Source organism: Pelecanus crispus, chromosome Z (assembly GCF_030463565.1).
Source record: "Pelecanus crispus isolate bPelCri1 chromosome Z, bPelCri1.pri, whole genome shotgun sequence".
Taxonomy (NCBI): Eukaryota; Metazoa; Chordata; class Aves; order Pelecaniformes; family Pelecanidae; genus Pelecanus; species Pelecanus crispus.
This window is the reverse complement of record NC_134676.1, coordinates 42,738,324-42,758,934: the sequence shown is the minus strand read 5'-3', so window position 1 is coordinate 42,758,934 and position 20,611 is coordinate 42,738,324. Positions and strand designations below refer to the sequence as shown.

General features: G+C 41.7%; 1 protein-coding gene across 16 annotated transcripts in view; it reads right to left on the bottom strand.

Moving 5' to 3' along the window:
* Window positions 1-20,611, bottom strand: part of LOC104027322 (transducin-like enhancer protein 4) — a 103,449-nt gene that overhangs the window by 49,851 nt on the left and 32,987 nt on the right. For 8 of the 16 annotated variants that reach the window (XM_075726504.1, XM_075726500.1, XM_075726506.1 and 5 more), the window contains exons 5-6: window positions 18,894-18,956; window positions 8,025-8,099 (exon numbers count right to left, since the gene is read on the bottom strand). In XM_075726504.1, coding sequence (XP_075582619.1) covers window positions 8,025-8,099; window positions 18,894-18,956 — 138 coding nt within the window. Of the gene's footprint in view, window positions 1-7,565; window positions 7,568-7,996; window positions 8,100-18,893; window positions 18,957-20,611 lie in introns of all 16 variants that reach the window. The other 8 variants (XM_075726507.1, XM_075726508.1, XM_075726512.1 and 5 more) reach the window with 3 other exon arrangements.

The window sequence follows — 20,611 nt, the reverse complement described above, 5'->3', positions numbered from 1 at the left end:
GAGGGAGGAAGAATTAGGCTCTTTAGAATCACTTTCTATTATCATTTAATAAAGGGCAGAAATTCTTGCATAAATCATGCTACATAAGCTGTTCTCCTTCCTTCTCCCCCACCAATTGCTAGCTAAGGAAAAGAAAATCCACCTCTCCTGCAAAGAAGAGAGAAAACACCAACTGCAAGTAAGGTCAAGGTCCTACCATATGGAGCACCACTGGTGTGAAATTTGCCGCACATACCAAACCTCCACTTCAAAACTTTTTTACAAAGACCGATGCAGAGAAAAGACTAACGGTGGCAGCAATTGGGTGTCATCTGTTACAGCAGAACAGATGGCAAAAATCAGCTCTGGATAGGTAGGTGTACACCAATTGAAATACGTTATTTACCCAAGTGCTCCACTCATGTTCTACCCACAGACACTGGGAGGAGATTTTCTCTCCTCTGGACTGACAATACGAAAATGGTGTCCCCGTTGTGATCTCATGAATCTTGGTCCTCTTCTTTAGAACTAGAAAATGAGAGTAACACCTATGATTTCCCCAATAGAGTCCTAAATAACCTTCTTCTAGGGTCTTCACATAAAAAAGTTTCTGAAATGCTGGGCTACATAAACATGACTGAAAGTGAAAAAAGTACCATCTGAGATGTATAATGAATCAAACAATAAAAGCTAGAAGAAAAGAATGCCACTGGTCACAGAGAGACCTGGGTTGCTAAATCTATAAGCAATTCTATCACCAGAGCTTCTATTGTGGCAACTATAATTCACTTCTGAGCTTCCTCACGAAGTATAGTCTAAGAGCCACGTAGTCTTAGCATAGAAGAGATGTATCTTATGCCTCTCACGCATGCATTTGTTTAATGTATCTTTTAAAGTCAGTCCCTTAGCAAGTCAAATATCTGGATAGCCATTACTGAGAAGCACAGGCTCCATAAGCTCTGTAAATGCTAACACTATGTTTCGTTATGCTTACAAGACACAAACACACAGCGCTGGATTTCAGCAAATTGTCTTTGCTTGGGATAAAAACCTGAGTTACTTGGATTGATCCATTCTTTTAACCCATTCCGTGCCTTTAAAGACTGCCATTTCTGGTGCAGCTCTGGTCCTGCACAGAGCACCATAATGCCTGCTCTTTTCGGTGGTGAGCAGCCTCTTCCCTCAGGTCAACGTTAGGTGTTAGGACATGTAGATACCATTGTCTCTCTCCAAGCAGATTTCATTGAGAGATGTAGTGTTCTGCCTCTTTAATGTAGCGCCCATTAGTCAAATAACTGAAACTTGAAGTGATTTCTTTCGCTTTAGTGCAGTTTCCCAGTTACAGCAGTTTCAATAAAGGAAGGTCTTGTCAAGGATCAAATCACCTGGACTTAAGTCGCAGCTCAAAGACTGTGGAAGGACCACTTGTTCTCTTTGCCTTAGCCTCTTCCAAAGCTGGAACAGGGAAAGCAATACTCCCTTGTTTCAGAAACACTACTGGACTAAGTTCATCAACGCTTGTAATGCATTCATATACTAAGGCAGTGTCTGTGAAAAGTTCCCCAAACAATAAGCAAGGAACTGTCTCACTAACAAAAGTCAAACATTCTGAAATATCAGACAACTTAAGGAAAGACCTCTCAAATTCCTTCTTCATGGATGAACTCAACATCTAGAAAAACTTTCCTTATGCAGTACTTTAGTGTCCATCCCAGTTAACCACTAAAGGTCTTGCTTTAGCCTACATTTAGGACTGAAGACACCAAAAGAACTACCCACATACCTCAAGAAAAGCAAATGCTTAACTGATCAACTGTATGGAGTCCTGGTCCTCATTCATAGCTGTAGACAACAGCCTACAAAGTGTGGTTGGCAATAAGTCTAGATGACAAATATACAACCCTGTTTAGGGGTGATATCAGAACTCTGTGGTATGAAACCATGACACAATAGTAAGTGTCTTTAGGCTATACTGTGCAGTAAGGGGACATATTTAAATGGGATGCATCTCCACTGAGTACATAAACATTGTTGATTTTTCAATGAAGCATTTTTGGGAAACCCCTGCTTTCACAATACTTCAAAACCAAACAGATCCTTTATATACTTTTTCTTCTTCTCTGAAGCACTGGTATAAGGCCATCACTGAAGGTAAAATTACACCACGTAATGGACCAAGAGTCTGATGGAGCATGGCAAATCTGCATTTGGTTGGAAACAGCTTCCATACACTGGAGTACAGACCACCTTGGCAACAGTGTTTTCTCCCTTCTACTGTGTGTGAAGTGAGAGCATACAAAAATAAGTCATAAATAAAATATTGCATATGTTCATGCTGTAGAACATGAACAAAATTCTCCACAGGGCTCCTCCTATCTGCACTGATTAATCCCAATTCAAAAAAAGATATGGTGGTCACATAGGTTTGGTGCCAGGGTTTGGAAAACCATGAGGAACATGGAGGCAGAAGTCAGCTCTTGTGCCTGATTAGATACAGTATGTCAGCTGTAACACTTATGTCATATGCACTTACTTAAGCATAACGAGCAGGGCCTCTGGCATCAGCATATTGGCAGTGAAATGCAGTAAGTGGTCTGCACTTCACACTGCAACGTTACTGACTGCTCCTATAGTGATACACCAATATAAATTCAGTAGCTACTGCAGCTACTGAAAACAGGAAGAAAAGAGGAAAATAGTGGCAGCCCATTCCAAGTGTAGCAACAGCATTTAAAATCCATCCTCGGAGCTGTTTTCAGTAAATATGGAACCTGGAATTATTTATATTCTAATTAATTCCCTCAAAAATCCCTAAAAAGATTGTGTGCCTCATTTTCAGCTTCTTTAAATCAGGATAATGCTGCATATGGAAGAGATTTATTTAAATTAGGCCTCACCTGCAAGGCTCTGTCTGGAGCTGGCACCTAGGAGTAAGGGGAGAAGAAAAATCCCTACAAAACACCTCTTTCCCCCAAAAAAACATGGTGTCTTTAACCTAGCCAGACTTCAGATGAATAATTGAAAACAAAAAATGCTCATCCAAAAGCTTTCTATATCTACAATTCCTTCTACAATTCAATTTCTGGCACTAGACAAAAAAATTTGCAGGACCACATCATCAGACATCCTAAATATACGAAGAGGAAACAAGAGTAATTAAACGGGGAGGAATGAATTTCAGCATTTCTTTAGGGTACACTAATAAACACAACTCAAAGCACATACCCATTCAGTCAACCTCCTCTCCCACCTTCCCACTGTAACAACCTGGGTACAACATACAGCAGGTGGCCAGCTTGCTCTACAGCATTTAAGCTTCAACCACCGCTTAATGTGCCTTTGAACAAGCAATACAGAAGGGCTGGAGAGACAAGTAACCGTTGCCCTCATGCCGCAACACACTTGCTTATTCCACCACCCTTCCCCATCCTCCCTGAAGCTCCTGCTTCTGAATGCACGCACTTGGTAGGGACGACTTCGCCGCACAAACTGGAATTAAAACATTCCCCCTCAGCTGCAGTGGTTCAACCAAAACCACCTTGCTCTTCCTCACTGTGCAAGCACACACGAGAGGCAGAAACAACCTACCCTCCTTGAGGAGTGGGAGCTGCCTCTGTACGGTAAGCACAAACGCAAAAAAGCACCACGGCATTTGGCGGCAGGAGCCCTGGACCACTGGCGCCACGGCAATGATAGCATGCACTGATGCCGAGTTTTTATTACAACTTGTGTGCACTGCACTGCTTTCAGAGATTTCCACGCCTGCGATGGCATACTGTTATTTTTTAAACAGGCATTGTTCTCCACAGCTGTAAAATGGACTACTCGCTTGAAAGCAATCAAAGATTACACACCTTTCAAGATGGGTCAAACAAGCGCCTCAGCCTCAAACACAGGGTAGAAATTGTGACAAGCAGTGTATTAAAGAAGGAACTTTATAGCTTGATGATTATATGTGACAATACAGAAGGAGTCCTTTCTTCCAGTAACTGCCATTTGCTTATTTTTAAAGAAGATAATAAAAGTGACATAATAAAACAAAATGCTTAAAAATTAAACCAAAGCCATATTTTTTTCTCTCTGATGTATAGAATGGTAAAGGAAAAATCATTTAAATCATTTCCTTAGTAATACAAGTAATATTTAAATAGATTTAATAGTGCTGCTCCAAACCAATGAATTATGAGTTTAAAACCTATTAAAATGTAATGTTTTTTTCCTGAGCTGAGGGGAGAGAGATTTAAATCCACTGAATTTTAATATTTCAGCTTGAGCTGCAGGAGGTAGAGAAAGTCCAAATGAACTATTCCATCAGCACCATTCAAGCATGAACATTTTAATCAGTTTTACTTCCTTGGAGTTCTCCAACACAGTTTACGCTGTCATTCTGAAAGCACTTAACACAGAGGGTGTGAAAAACCACCAAGGCTTGTTATTGCCTTCACAATTGATGGCAAATAATTTTGCAGACTTCCTATCATTAAAATGTCACCGCTAAAAATTGAGGTTCAGCATTTCTTGTGCTAAACTGCATTTTCTTTGAACACCATCACATACCTGTTCTTAAGTTTTTGGTACATGTATCTCTCTCTGTGTGATAAACAGGCACACAAGCAATAACTTCCATTTCTGCCTTACTACCCAACTGCAGTTGAAAACTGACTATTTTAAACAGAGGGGAAAAAACAAAAGACTCCGATAAAATTCTTACAAAGTTACAAGTTAATTCCCTGGTTCCCTTGTTAAAACGTAACCATATTCACACAGCATGTTCCCATTGTATAGTATAATGGATTAAAAAAAAAAAAAGAAAGGGAAAAAAAACCCCCAAACCATTTTACGAGTTAGATGACTCAATTTAATAATACAGGAAATGAAAACATCATTCCTAATTAGATCATATTACTGATTTAAGGCTACAATTTGTGTGTTATTCCAACAGTGTGATCTTGCAGATTCTAATTTAAAAACACGGCAGCTATGACACATGACAAGATCAACTGGATACATCACACTGCTCATCCTGATACACCCAACCTGGAGAGGAGCTCTGGATGTACGCTACAAATTGCTCTGAGCAAGAATGCTGTACCATACCGTCCATGGCAAACACCAGATGCAGAATCTGGATGCCTGCAGATTTAGTCCTCCTGCAGCATGCTGATGACACCTAGTTTTGGTTTAGTTTTTCTCCCTGCACGTCTCCAGAAGATAGATGATATTTAACTTGTTTCAGCCCGTCAACAGTTTTAAACTGAACATGACCTGTGAAAGAAGTCATTATAACTGTGTTTCGTTCCATTAAACACAACTAGTTTATTGTCAGGAGAACAAGCAGTCTCTCTGGGTTCCAGGATCACTTCAGTATTTTGCATTTAAACTGCACGGATCAGTGACTTGGTTCATTTACCAATGAAGATAGAATAATATTGCAAAGTTAAAAGGTGCTTCATCAGATTCCATTAAATCAGAGCGCATTCATACAAAAATACATACATGTGAAACACAAAGAGAGACATGATTTGTGCACATTCGATTCTTTTCTTGCACCATCCTCCATTCTGGTAAAATCCATTTTAAACTCAAACCCAGGGTTCCTCCATTCAAACCAAAAAGGTTTAGCATGAGTGAAGTGAGCTGAATAAGACCCCCCAAAGCACAGAGAAACTGAAGCTACAGTTGTATTACTTATCAAGTAGCAAAATAACATAGGACAACATAATTAGAGACATAGAAAAGCCATGATTTCTAATTATGTTCTTTGTTTTATTTTTATTGGTATTCCCTTTACAAAGTATGACAAGCCTTTTTTAGTCCCGTGTTGCATTTTCAGACTCTAAATCTTTAAAGTGCAGACATAGCATTATTTTGGGTATTCATGCAACTAGAACTTAAGCTTTTTTGATAACTTGCTATCCTATTTATTCCATTTTTTTAATGAATCTCTTAAAGACTGGATTTGATTACTTCTCTTTAAACCTGATGAACACAAAATTTTCAGTCCATATTGCTCCTGCTTCTGTAAAACTAAAGAGAGGGCCCCACAGCATTTCCTAAGTCAACATAAAACAAGAGAGTGACAAAAGGCAGTAGGGCAAGATAAAAATCAGTCTTGTGAGGGAGGTGAGAGCTGTCCCATTTTAATGCACAAAACCAAAGTTCAGATATGAAAATTTGAGGCAATATCTTCAACTAACTCGAAAAGATAAATTCAGACAGCAACAAACAAATCAGAAAATTTACTTCTGTCTGGTGGGGGAAGACCAACAAAAGTTACTGCCAGGCTCCCAGACAAGATTCTAGTCTTTATATTTATTCTACGTGGTTTAGTGGTTCATGAAAGCAGGATAAACTTAAATAATGAGTGCAATAGCCAGTATCTATAACATCACGTTCTACATCAATCAATGTATTCTTTACTAGAAAGCAAATTGCTTTTTGCAGTCTCCCTCATACATACAAAGGTAAATGGCAAAAATGCACACAAATAGACTGTGAAGTATTCATGCACATGCATGTGCCCACACACACAAAACAGTACGTGCACATATACACACTTGCTGCCTACGCACATGCAGCACACACATACAAAAACTTCTTTAACAAAGAAGCCAACCTTTAGCGACTTACTTTATGCAAAGAATGTTAATATAAGGCAATATTTTTGGTTAGGTAATGAAAACTAATTGGGAAATTATTCATCTCCCACTCTCCCCACTGGAGCGTAAAAGACGTACAACAAATGTTATTCATGATTCTACACGACTCGCTCCGATTCACCTCCTTCTTTCTAACGGGCACTTCAGAGGAAATAAAGGTTACTCTTTTCCATTTGTATCTTCTAATTGACTACCAGTGTTTTCTTGTGGTCAGAGGGATACAAAATAGAGTTAGAAACAGCTTATTAAAAACAAGCTACAATCAGACCGCTGCTCTACACTACTGTCAGCAATGATCAGAGAGTCCTGATTTCCTTGTTAAAAGACAGAGGCATAATTGAAGCAATATCTTCACTTCAGATTGATTATTCGGCGACCCTTATCCACATCTTCACTCAGCAATTTGAATTTTAATGAAAGTAAATGGGATAATTAGCATTTCAAAGTGTGTTTGATACACTGAATAAAAAAAAGGAAAAGACTTTTATGTATAATCTATACACAAAAGAAAAAGCATTTGGGAGGGCGCAGAAGATGGGAAGTACCGTTGTAGTGTCTTCATTAGAATAACTTAAACAACTGCTTGCACCAACTGCGTAATTATACATGTGAATAATGTGCTATTAAGCTATGACTTCTCACCTTTATTTTATGTAGTGTGAACAGCCACGGCGCTCGTTGTTACGCCTTTCCTCTCCAGTTGTAAAATGTAAACACTGTGGCTGCCCACACCCATAAAACCTTGCAGGACTGCTATACCAGGCTAATACTGCTGGTAGTAAAGCTTTTACAAGAGGGGCTCCACAAACCCTTACTTTTAGATGACTGGGAGCAGGGCGCCTATGAGTGCACTGGTGACAAGTCGTTTTGCCATTGATTTTGATTGTGGGGGGGTTTTTTTGGGGGGGGGAGGTTGAGAAAAGTAACAGCTATTTTTTAATGTAAAAATAAAAAGTGTGGTGAATATTCACAGTCTTGGGCCACCACCAGGAAAAAGATGTGGGCAGCAGGGATGGGAAAACCTCTCCTAAAGCACCGTGTGTCATATGAAGGCTACCTGTTACAGTGGCTGCAGAAGCAGACTGGCACACGGTATGCAAAGGAAGCAATGTTACTTAAAAAGGACAACAAAAAAAATCTGATACCAACCCAGCTTTGGGGAATGTATACAACACAGACATTAATTACCCCATTAGTCTTCTCAGCACAGTGCAAGCGAAAGTTTTCAGGTAGTCATCAGCTTTTATGAAGATCAAGCTACTGAACTTCACCACTGCCCACAACGTTTGCCCACCTGATGGAAATGAGTTCATACAAGAGAGAAAGAAAAAGAAAAGCAATTTACAAACAACTAGAACTAAGAGCTAAAACAGAAAGACCACATACCCCAATGATTGCGTTCAGTTCTGCCATGGTCACTTGCTTGGCACGCTCCACAGCCTGCACCACTTGTTGCTGGTGCTATAAATGAAGATCAGAAACAGAATAAAATTATTTGTTTTCTAAATTATTAAGCACAGATTCTTCCTTTTATCTTTTTTCTTTGCTTTTCAAACGCATGCAGGGCTTGAAACTACTGTTCGCTAACAGACAGTCACATTCTGCGTTGATCTGCAAGAGTATTAGGTAAGGGGAGGATTTTATTTATGCCATTACTTGCCAGGAATTACACCCTTGCTCCACAGAACAGCTATTTTACAACGTGTCTAAACGGGGAACTGTATTCCTTTTGTTCATCAGCACAGTGTACTCTTGAATTTACATGCCAACTTAAAATGCAAGCCACTTTCCTTACAGCCACGGAAACTTTTTGATTTAAAAAGAAAAAAACAGCATACTAAAAAAGAAAGGTATGTATTTTCAACAAGCACATGGCACCCACATCACTGAAGGATATACAGATTCTCCTTCGTGGTACATTTCAAAGCAGCTCAACCGTAAGAAAGAAATTTAAAATGCCATTCACAATTCTGTCAAACACGTGAAAGAGAACTAATTATTTCAATCCCCAACATGTAAATTTTAATAGCTTTAAGAAGTCCATCAAAACACATGGTCTAATTAACAACACAGTTTACAAGCTTCAGTGGTTATATTATCTCAGTTTGAGTGATACTGTATTCCTGCAGTAAATTCAAAATCGCTGTATGCTGAAAACTGATTGATATTTATTTGAAAACATCAACTACAAATAAAATAAGGTCCTAATCTTGCAACCAGATCCACGCCTGTTCGGAGCTCCACCGGTGGCAAATTCATCTGCATAGGCAGCCTCACGGGATCAGGGTTACATGCGACAAACTGGTGCAAGAGAGGGTCGGGCAGAACTGCACATAGGTTGTGAGATCTGCACTGGGAGTGAGTCATCTTTGATTTACAGCCACAGGTTGAACATGGAGAGGACGGAGCCCTTGCCTATCTTGAGAGGTGCTGAAACTGTAATGATGAAATAACCAGCGCTGTACCAAACCCAACGTCTAGATGTTCTTTGGTGCAAAGTTTAAGGGCTGAGAGGGTCCCTTTAAAGCCTCCAGTTTGCCCCCCAGGGCTGTGTGCATGGGCAGAGTGGAGCCAAGGTACAGCCCATGCAGGAACACCTCCCGTGCATCCCTACCCGGGGCAGAAACCTGCATAAAATAAGGTGGGGACACAAATCCTCAAGACTTCCTCCAACACAAGAGTAGGTGAAGAGCATCAGAAAGACTCCCCAGGCAGCATCCTGAACCCCACTGGGAGAGGGGGCCATAAGGAGGGGCTCCGCTGCCTCGGAGGCTTGGCAGTCTCAGATTTGCTGGTTCTCAGTGCAATGCACAAACAAAAATGGCACTTTCACTTACAAACTCTCTCTCCTAAAAGTCCTCGGGGTGAGGAAAAGCAAGCCTAAAAATCCACCTGTAACTGTAAGAAATGCTGGCCTCAACTACAAAAAATGGATAAATGCAAATAATGAAGGAGGTAATTTAGAAACACTCCTGGAAGGAAGAAAATGGTTTTAAGGTTTGTTTGTTTTTAAGCAAAGAAGAATTAAATGAAGGAAATGCCAGGAGAGCAAATAACATACTGCTGCAAACAGAATCACAGCAGTCCATTTAGAGTTTTGTAAAGCTACAGTGCTAACGTAAACCAAATCTGTCAGTTATAAGTAGACAACGTAAAGAACAAAAAGCAGGCTGAACATGACCAAATGTGTTCTTGGCATTCAGGAAAAAAAAAAAAAGAAAAATGCAATGGTGTATCACTACCACAGACAACCTGTAAAAAGGAAATTACAATACTTAAGCCTCAAGTTCCTGGCGATGTGTTACCATCTCCAGGTCATCACATGTTAAGGACAGGTACAGCTTTCATTGATTATGTAGGTGAAAGCCCGGTGACGTGTGACTCTATATGACAATGGGGTGATCATAAAAATTACACCACCATTTTATGGTGGAGGTCAGCCACACCAAAAATAGGTCATAGCATTTTTGTTCAAGTCGTCCAAAAAAAAAAAAAAAAATTCAAATACCCTGACAATTATTTAAAAAAAAAAAAAAATTACTGAGAGGTTTACAGTCACTTTTGCTTTCTTACTACTTCCTACGCAATGCTTTTTGCACTGTAGTAAAGAAAAGCACCTAGCTCTTGATTTGTACATATGAGTGTTCAATTCCAACACCCATTTACTTAAATCCTGTTCCCAGGGCCACAGGCAGGAGGATAAAAAACTTCTGAGGGACCTACAAGAAAAAGTTATTGTAGAAATTACTTCAATTTTCATCCAGGTTTTGGAAAAATAAGTGAACTCCACAAGAGTTTGAATGGTTTCCTTTCCTTTACAGCAAACATATGAAGAATGGCTCTGAGAAGTATTTGGGAAAAATGTTACTTCATTCCCAGGTGAGGGGAAGAGAAGGTGGAGGGGTAGAGTATCAAAACCTCTCTTTAAGGTTTCTGCTGGAAAGCACTATAAGAGAGAAATTCCCTAAGCAGCCACACAAGGCATCTTTCATTGATTCTAATAGGTTTGGGATCAAGCCTTCATAGAGAGGAGAAAACCCATGGGCCCTGTAATGCTGAACCTAAATTAGGTACGGTAGAGACAATTAAAACTCTCCTATTGCTAGCTGCTTTAACATCGATTTAATCTTCACTGGCATACTATGCAAAAGACCCAAAATAGATGGTCTGTAATTAGCCTCTGCATCACTTCCACCTCGTTGCAGAAACCAAGCAGATGCCTGCTCAGCTCCCCAAAAGCCTGCGGGGGGCCTGCCCCAAGTGACCCCGGGACTACTTCAAGTCACAGGCACAAAGCACAGACTCCAGTGGATAAAGAACCGGTAAAGCAGAGTCACTCCCTGGCACGGCAGAGTGCCACACAGGTTTTGGAGAGCCCACCAGCTGCCCCTGGTGACTCTGAAGCCGGGGTGGGCAGCGGGCTCCAGGTTACCGCCCCTGGCTCCGACAATGGGTGGAGATCTCTACACACAAAGAAGGAGTCCAACCCGGCTCTGGGGACCCACTGTAACCCAAAATCAATGCGAGGGGCAGGGAGCCCAGGGGCTCGCGAGCGGGAGGGCAGCTGGCTGGCTCAGCCCACGCAGGTACCCGAGGATGGATGGCTCCAGTGCTTACTGCATGCCTGAACGCCTTTTCTGGCCAGCGCGCCAGTAGCAAGCAGCGTTATGTTAAAACCAAGCAGTACACATTAGCCTGCCTATCAAGTGATCACATAGCGATTTACAGCCCAGCAACAACAAAAAAAGGGTTACTTTTTTCCCAACCAAATATAGACACAGGGTTGCAGCTTTCACACACGTTTAATGCTAGCCTTCCTCTGTGCACACAAGCAAATGACAGACCCATTTTCTTCAGTTATGGGAAAACAGTATTTTGCATTGCATTTAACAGGCCAGAGCAATGAACTCAATACCCTGCCCCGCCTGTCACGCAGACTAGTATCGTTTCTCCTTTTTAACTTCTTCCCTGTCTCTTCTCTTCACCCCTTTGTGCCTTCTGTAATGAGCGGTGTGTCTGCACTTGCCTTGTGTTGGAAAATCACCTCCTTTCAGCCTCACGGTGGGTAGCAACAACAGAGACCACAAGAAGGATGTAGGCTTTTTCACCATCACATTGTCTCACCACACTGTCTTGTCACCTAGCCCTGGCTCCTGCACAGGCATTGCAGCATGGTGGAAAATACCTGGGCTTTTTACACCACGTCAGAGCTCCCCGTGGCTCCGAATGACAGGGGAGCCGTGCTGACAGCAACTGAGCAGCCGAAATTCCCCCTGGCACACACGCACAGACGCTGGTGTTAAAAACGCCTAATTCCAGCCTGTCTCCAGCACCGCCAACAACATCCAAAGCAAAACTCAGTGAACAATTCACTTTGCAGAAGCAGGTATGCTCTGCTATGTTTTATTCATATTATTTTGTTGTTGTATTATCTGTCTAGAGGGAGTACAGACCAGGTCTTGCTTAAGAACTGCAGCAGTGCCATTCTGAAAAGCCCGATCTAGAGATGGCATAACGAGACGAGGCCATGCCAAAAACACTAGTGAGAAACGGACAGCAAACGCACATTTACTGTGGAGTACAGCACACACTTAGAAAACTAAAAGGGACCAGCAGGATCACTGCATCCAGGCACCGTAACTCAGACAAGATATAATAACCACTTCATAAAAGCATAAGAACATGATTAGCAATATAGGCATAAATTGCTAATAAGATGCCTTCCTTGGTAGAAGTATTACAGATATCTGACAGCTTCCTTGTACTTACTGCTTCAGCTCTAGTCTGGGGCAAATCTAAGATGGAGGAAAATAATTTTGCCTTCTCAGCCTCTCACATCTCAGACCAACAGCCACTTCCTTCTGAACAGCATGTAAGGACTCCTGCTCTGCTTCCATATAACGGATCTCACACTCTTCATCCAAATTTACTGAACTTGAGAAGCACCTCTAGGGAATGTTATGTACAGAGAAGAGCAAGCACATTATGGCCCGTATCTATCTTGTAAAAGGAAAACCATCAACTAATATTAAAGTGTTTGAAAGGAAAAGACTGCATACGGCATTCCCTTTTTGTATGTTTGTTTGCATGTATGCATGCCAGTGCTTGGCATTTTATTGTACTTTTAAGTGTATTTGACCACCTTATCGTGCACAGGGAACTTAAGATCCTTATTAAAGAGCAATCCTTCTAGCTTGTTATTAGATGCTTCACTGGCAGTTGGAACGGAAAGTGCACCTTCCGAAAAAGTGTATTACAGACTCTTCCAGCGTGTGTAATGCTTCCATGGAAGTTGACAGGGGACAATACCGTGAACATTTGCCTGGCTTCTCAAGCAGCTTTTGCAGGTTGTGCTGAGCTCCAGGTTGCCACAACTACATCGTTAGCTGTAAATCAGCCAGCTTGCATGTGTCTCATGAATATAAATGCAGTCAATATTTACTCAAAAGAGGGTAACTGTGATATATGAGTATCTCCAGCCACACTGAACAAATACCACCACCCAGCACATGAGGTCGTTCAGCACTTGATAGCCCACAGGGTCCCACAATGACAGCCGCAAGTTGCAGCCAGCCACACACCACCTTGACCCGACAGGAACCAGCCCCAACTTGAAAGCTGCAGGGTTCTGCAAGTGTCAGACTGTGCTGCAGCTGGTAAATTCAGTTGAGAAGAAGCGTAAATTAGCAGAGGCATGATCTACAGCTTTAGACCCAAAATGAATTGCATCTTACTGACTAGATCATTTGATGATGTGAACATCGAACTATCTATACCAGCTGCAGTAGATCAAAACTAAGTAAACTGAGTGCTAACAACCTCCAAGTATTTACCTACAACCTTGCAGGCATCCCCTTCACCTTATGCAATAGCAACTACTTCGAGCACACTGGTATCTCACATCACCACAGGGAGGTGGAAAATGGCTGTTGCAACACAGGAAGCCTGCAACCGCAGCAGAAACAGAACACACATCACCCCTGAGGTCCATCTCATGCCTCGACCACAAAGTCACTCTTTCCTATCAAAATGAGAAGCTTCTATTTCTTGGTGCTGTTTTTTAGTCTGCCTAAGTCGAAGTCAACATAAAAACAAGGTACCACTTGACTGCGCATTTAGGCAGGTTAGGAACTTTATTTTTAATATAAGCTTAGATGATGTACAGTGCAGTAAAACTGACTGAAGCCTGGAGAACTTCCTGAATACTTTACTGGATTGCCCCCTGAAACAAAGCATGCACTAGTACACAGTAGGGTGATGTATTATAATTGCATCCTTTTCATGAGTTCTCTAGCGATTTTGGCCACCATTTCTTACTTCCAAGTGAGTTATCGCAAGCCATTGATTCCTTACAAAGTTAACAAGCAATAAGACAAGTTAACCTGGTGCTATTATGAGGCAATAATGTTGCCATCAGTGCATGTAACCACTGTATTTTGTTCATTTTTCCCTTAGGCACAATACAAAGGAGCCTGATCACATTTTTCAGCCACTATTCCACAATTAGACTGTATGCAAAATGCATAAACAGCAAAAGCATGCTGCAATTCAATTCTCTATTAATCCAGATGATACAATAAAGAGGCTTCCATTAAGACACTCACTTTTTAAAGACACAAATTAGACAGAAACCAAGACTAGCAGAATACTCAAATCTGGAGATCTGTTCTCTTTTGCCTCATCAGCATATGACAATATAAACTGAATTAAATAAGTATTTCTACTAACAGAGGTCAAACAATTACCAAAATTTTCCTAACTCCAGTATGAAAACGATCATGACCAGTGGCACTGTCAAGACACATGAGAAGTTTTTTTATGGTTCCCCTTTCAATCCTTCTCTGCTGTCTGGTCCCCCTCCCCTCTTGCTAGGTGAACTAAAAATCACACTTGCCTCCACAGCAAGACAAACATGTATACTGGCGTTTTGGAAGTGCTCCCTTTCATCTTTGTCAATGCACCTAAAAATGGTGAAGTTGTGAACTTTTTTTGACCTCTCCATCTCCTCTGTAGCCCAAAGAGCTTTGACACCATGCAACATGCACAGAGGAGGAGCTGTAAGACTTGGTAAATGAGATGTGCAAACAGGTGAAGGAAACTTTACAGGCCACGGATTTAAAAAGCAGAGGCTCGGTAGCACAGAAGCTGTACGAGAGCCTGTTTTCAGATCGACAACTGCTTAACTCAAAGCTCTGATCTAAAGCCTAACAAAGTAAACAGCAGTCATTAAGCACACTGCTGCTGGTGTGCTTAAGCCTTCTCTGGGTGGTACTGTACCCATGACACAAGTGAGAAAAGATAATTTTCTAAATTTATGATCTGGATCATCTCAGTTGTCTAACTACATAGTTCTTACAACTAGCATATTAATGACAAGCTACTGCAATGGCTAAGTCCAGAATTACTTTAAAATTGCTCTCCCTGCCTAGCTTGATGGCCAGGACGTTGTTAAAACAGTGATAGAATAGAATCATAGAATCATAGAATCGTTTAGGTTGGAAAAGACCTTTAAGATCATCCAGTCCAACCATTAACCTACACTACCAAGTCCACACTAAACCAATCAAGGGTAGACTAGACCAAACCATGTCCCGAAGTGACACATCTACCTGTTTTTTGAACACTTCCAGGGATGGGGACTCCAACACCTCTCTGGGCAGCCTGTTCCAACGCTTGACCACCATTTCCGTGAAGAAATTTTTCCTAATATCCAACCTAAACCTCCCATGGCACAGCTTGAGCCCATTTCCTCTCGTCCTATCGCTAACTACATGGGAGAAGAGACCAACACCCACCTCACTACAACCTCCATTCAGGTAGTTGTAGAGGGCAATAAGGTCTCCCCTCAGCCTCCTCTTCTCCACACTAAACAACCCCAGTTCCCTCAGCCGCTCCTCATAAGGCCTGTGCTCCAGACCCTTCACCAGCTTTGTTGCCCTTCTCTGAACACATTCCAGCACCTCAATGTCTTTCTTGTATTGAGGGGCCCAAAACTGGACACAGTATTCCAGGTGCAGCCTCACCAGTGCCGAGTACAGGGGGACAATCACCTCCCTGCTCCTGCTGGCCACACTATTCCTGATACAAGCCAGGATGCTGTTGGCCTTCTTGGCCACCTGGGCACACTGCTGCCTCATGTTCAGCCAGCTGTCAACCAACACCCCCAGGTCCTTTTCAGCCAGGCAGCTTTCCAGCCACTCTTCCCCAAGCCTGTAGCGTTGCATGGGGTTGTTGTGACCGAAGTGCAGGACCCGGCACTTATCCTTGTTGAATCTCATACAGTTGGCCTCGGCCCATCGATCCAGCCTGTCCAGGTCCCTCTGCAGGGCCATCCTACCCTCCAGCAGATCGACACTCCCACCCAACTTGGTGTCATCTGCAAACTTACTGAGGGCGCACTCAATCCCCTCATCCAGATCATCGATAAAGATATTAAACAAGGCTGGCCCCAAAAACGAGCCCTGGGGAACACCGCTCGTGACCGGCCGCCAACTGGACTTAACACCATTTACCACTACTCTCTGGGCTCGGCCACCCAACCAGTTTTTTACCCAGCAAAGACTATGCCTGTCCAAGCCATGACCTGCCAGCTTCCCAAGGAGAATATTATGGGAGACGGTGTCAAAATCTTTGCTAAAGTCCAGGTAAATGACATCCACAGCCTTTCCATTATCTACCAGGCGGGTCACCAGATCATAGAAGGAGATCCGGCTGGTCAAGCAGAACCTGCCTTTCATAAACCCATGCTGGCTGGGCCTGATCCCCTGGTTGACCTGCACTTGCCTGTTGAGTTCACTCACTATGAACCTCTCCATAATCATTTCTGGCACCGAGGTCAGGCTGATAGGCCTGGAGTTTCCTGGGTCCTCCTTCCAGCCCTTCCCGATGCCTTCACATTGGCAAGCCTCCAATCATCAGGGACCTCCCCTGTTAACCAGGACTGCTGATAGATGATGGAAAGTGTCTTGGCAAGCTCCTCTGCCAGCTCCCTCAGTACTCTCGGGTGGATCCCATCAGGCCCCATAGACTTGTGAGCATCCAGGTGGCGTAGCAGGTCATTAACTGCTTCCTCCTGGACTATGAGGGCTCCATTCTGCTCCCCATCCCTATCCTCTAGCTCAGGGGCCTGAGTACCCTGGGGATGACTGGTCTGGCTGTTAAACACAGAGGCAAAGAAGGCATTAAGATCAGGGCCCTTGGCCTGGAAGAAAAGAAGGAAGTAAAATGTGCAGCCTTCACAGTGCTTCCTCCCTCTAAGGCAGGGACTTAAGATGTACCAATACCAACTTTCAGGAGAATGACTGCAGGACAATTTAGCTTCAGGGACAGGAGAGGGCAATGCATATGGAACGGAGAAAAAGGACAGAGCCCATGCTCACCTGACTGGGATGCCACTAACATCAAAGCTCAAAAGCCTACAGCCTTTTTTTTTTTCTTTTTCTTTTTCCTCAATTCCACGTGAGCATATAGAGGGGGTGGAGGCTAGGATTTCCAAAATCAAAGGCCAAAATCTTATCAGTCAGTATGAATCAAACACATCTTTCTTCAAATGTATTCTAAACCCATGTAATCCCTTTGCTTATCTAATTGGCAAGAAACACCTACTCCAAGAAAGCACACAGGCTGGGTTCGTGGAAGCAGAGCAAGCAGGGCAGTGTAACTTACTTGTGTATGGTAATAAAGTCTTGTTTAGCATTGCAGCTGAAAATAGCAGTACCAGCAGCAGCAGTAGTATACTGGTACAAAGTTTCTAAACACGGTATCACATATAGAAAGATGTCTTTGTTGTGGAAATGCTGATCCCATGTCTTTGCCAAGATCACAACTTTGCCTGCCAAGTACTCACCCCTGCCTTTGTTTCAAAATTGTGTCATTTTAGCGCTCACTTTAGCATGAGTATGAATCAGCTTTACACCTTGTTTTTATACGCTGTGCTATTCCTGCACAGCAAATAAAACCCCGTAACTAGATGTATAGAGATTCTGTAGCAGTTCAAGTACAAAATCAACAGCTACTCAGTTTAGATCCATGCAGGGCTTGAATTCTGGTCCCCCAGCGATGTAACTAGATCATTACACATCATTTAGTTTCCACAAATCCATCTTTATAAGCAGAGAGTACAGCAGCGCTCATGAACACTGTCAGGTTCTAGTTTTGATAGCGTTATTCTCATTTCAAACACACACAGATGCACACGCGCATGCACACACACAACACAATAGCTGAACACTAATATTGAGCACACAGCTTCTCATTTGCAGCAGGATGAGCAGCTCTCTTGAAAAGCAATGGTACTTTATGAAACAACTGAAAAGCTGGGAGAATCGCAGCATGTTCTCAGGCATGATGTTTTTACAGATGCAATGCACAGAAATACACCTTCCAGCTTTGACTTCTCAGCTACCGATTCTACCAAAATGAAACCATGCATTAAATAGATGCATGCCAGACTGTGCCAGCAGACTCCAGCCTCCAGCCCCTTTCCTCCAGCGGGGCAGGCAGGGGGAAGCTGTTATGCACCCAAGGCCTCCTTTCATGAACCACACTTTCGTTTTACTTCACACATGCCTGTGGCTCCAAGGCTTCCTCACTAGCTCCTCCCACCAACTCTCCGAAATCCCAGTGCCCCTCAAAGCATCTACAATGCACTCAAGATAATACCAGCAAATCATAATTTGGAGAAAATTAGTGCTTAGAGAAATTAGCTCACAGCGAGTTTCAATCTTCTGTCTATATTCCCCAAATACACAGAAAACATAAAAGGATTTAAGGTAATAAGTAATCTGGGATGCAGAGAGAAGAACAAGGCAGGAAAAAAGCTGCATTTGTATGCCTACTCTGTTGAACATCACTAGTTGGTGTACCAAAACAGAAGTTTTTGCCGAACTTTAATGCTTGCTGCCAAGAATGTAGCACAAATCATGCCCTTCTAGAATTTTTGCAAGCTATCCTCTGATTTCAGACTGACAAAGTCGTAACTGTGAGAAAAACTGCATTGTACCTGAAAGCAAAATATTTAAACAACTAAAACTTTGCTTAGCACGTTACAAAATTTTCCATTTCATAAATATATTTAAATGATATTATAATGGACTTGGAGAAAATAATGAAGTTACAGTGATAACAGCACAGTGGAAAGTCATCTACAAGCACCAAGAGATTCATAAAGAAACAGTCTCACCACAAAGTCCCACTTTTGTAATAGATATGATGAGGCAATCATTTAGAACAGCACCAGTACAAACGACTACCTACCTCTTGGGACAGGAAGGGAATGACTTGTGCACATATAGCATTCAGCCTCTTGACAATTTCTGCCTGCAAGTGACAAGAAGAAAGAAGTTCAGTTACAGAAATTCTCAGATGCAATGACCACCCATGAACAGAAGATATATTTGTTTGGGTTTTTTCCCATCCCTAGTCATCCTCTGGCCAGGACAGATTATCAAAGTAACAAATGTATTTGAACACCAATTCAGCAATACCTAGGAAGCTAATCATTTCTGGCTAAAACGTTTTCCTTAAAAAACACAGTTTAGAACTGACACAAAAAAAAAGTTAATTCTGATTATGTAATCAAAGGCATTTAAAGAAAAAAAAATCTTCAGGAGATGTAACAAAAAAGATAAACAAAATACTGTGTATTGAACTAAACTTCCTCCTAAGAGGCAAAAAGAAGGGTAATTTCAAATTACAACAATGCCACTGTAAGCAAATGGAACAAATAAACCAATTACTTCTATACTAACACTGCATATCATGAGAACATTAGCAACACAATATACAACTTCACTGATAACCATTCTACTACATATTTTAGAAAGGGACACTGCAGTCTTGTATCATATTTACACTGTTATCAAACCCAAGGTTAACACTAGTTACTTTCATGTTCCAGTTGTGCTCAGAAATGAGTAATATACAATGTTTTATTTTCATACTGGAGATCAATTCTTATTCTGTGTATTTAATCTGCAAATCTCAATAGAGACGGAGGAGATTTGGAGAGATAACACAAGAATTACAGTTCCAGGAACAGAATATTTAAAGCCACATAGATTTTCTTACAATAAATCATAACTTTCTTATAATAAATTGTAACCAGGGTCAGTTCCTCATTATACGGTAGGACAGAATGCTCTTCCTCTTGCAGTCACTAACCATATGACAAAGACATACAAACTTGTGCAATTTAGGCTTCCTTCTTTTAATAGCAACCCTTCCAGCCTTTCTGCTATGCTGTCTTCTAAATTGTGAATGCTTAGCAAAGAACCTATAGAACAGAAAGGCTCCAAACTAGCAGTAACCACATATAAGTTAAATTTGGGTTCAAGGAATATTACAATTACACAGCTACGTAACTAGAAAACATGGTACACTAGAGGTAAGGGTAACATATGAAACTAACTCTGCCCCCTTGTGCATACTGTGATACACTCGATTTAACACACGCTACTTTATAATACAATTTCTTCATTTCTCTGAAATCCATCTAAACTCCTGTAGGTTATTTATACAGCAATTTCTACGTTACACTGTCCCAGTATCTTTCCACTGGTCTTCACTGTTTATGCAAATCCTCATCTCATTAAAGTTAATACATCTTTTACATTCATCTACTACACCTTTTCTGTTTATTCAGCTGCACAGGTACCTTAAAGGACACTTGAGAACATGTTCTGTTCACCACAAAGGTAAATTACCTGCTAATTTCAAACTTCTATATGTGCCTGTAACATCAAATATCCCACAATATTAAACTTAAATACCCCTTTAAATAGACAGTGTTCACTATACTAGTTGACACAGAGATTTATGAACTGCTTGTTACACAGAGCAGTATGGGGAGCGACAAGATGCGTGCATCTAAGCTTCAGCCACAGAGGCTGCACGATCCGATACGGCATTACTTGAGAAACAATATTTGATTAAGGAATTGTAGACCGTAATATAGTGCACAGTTCCAAAGTACC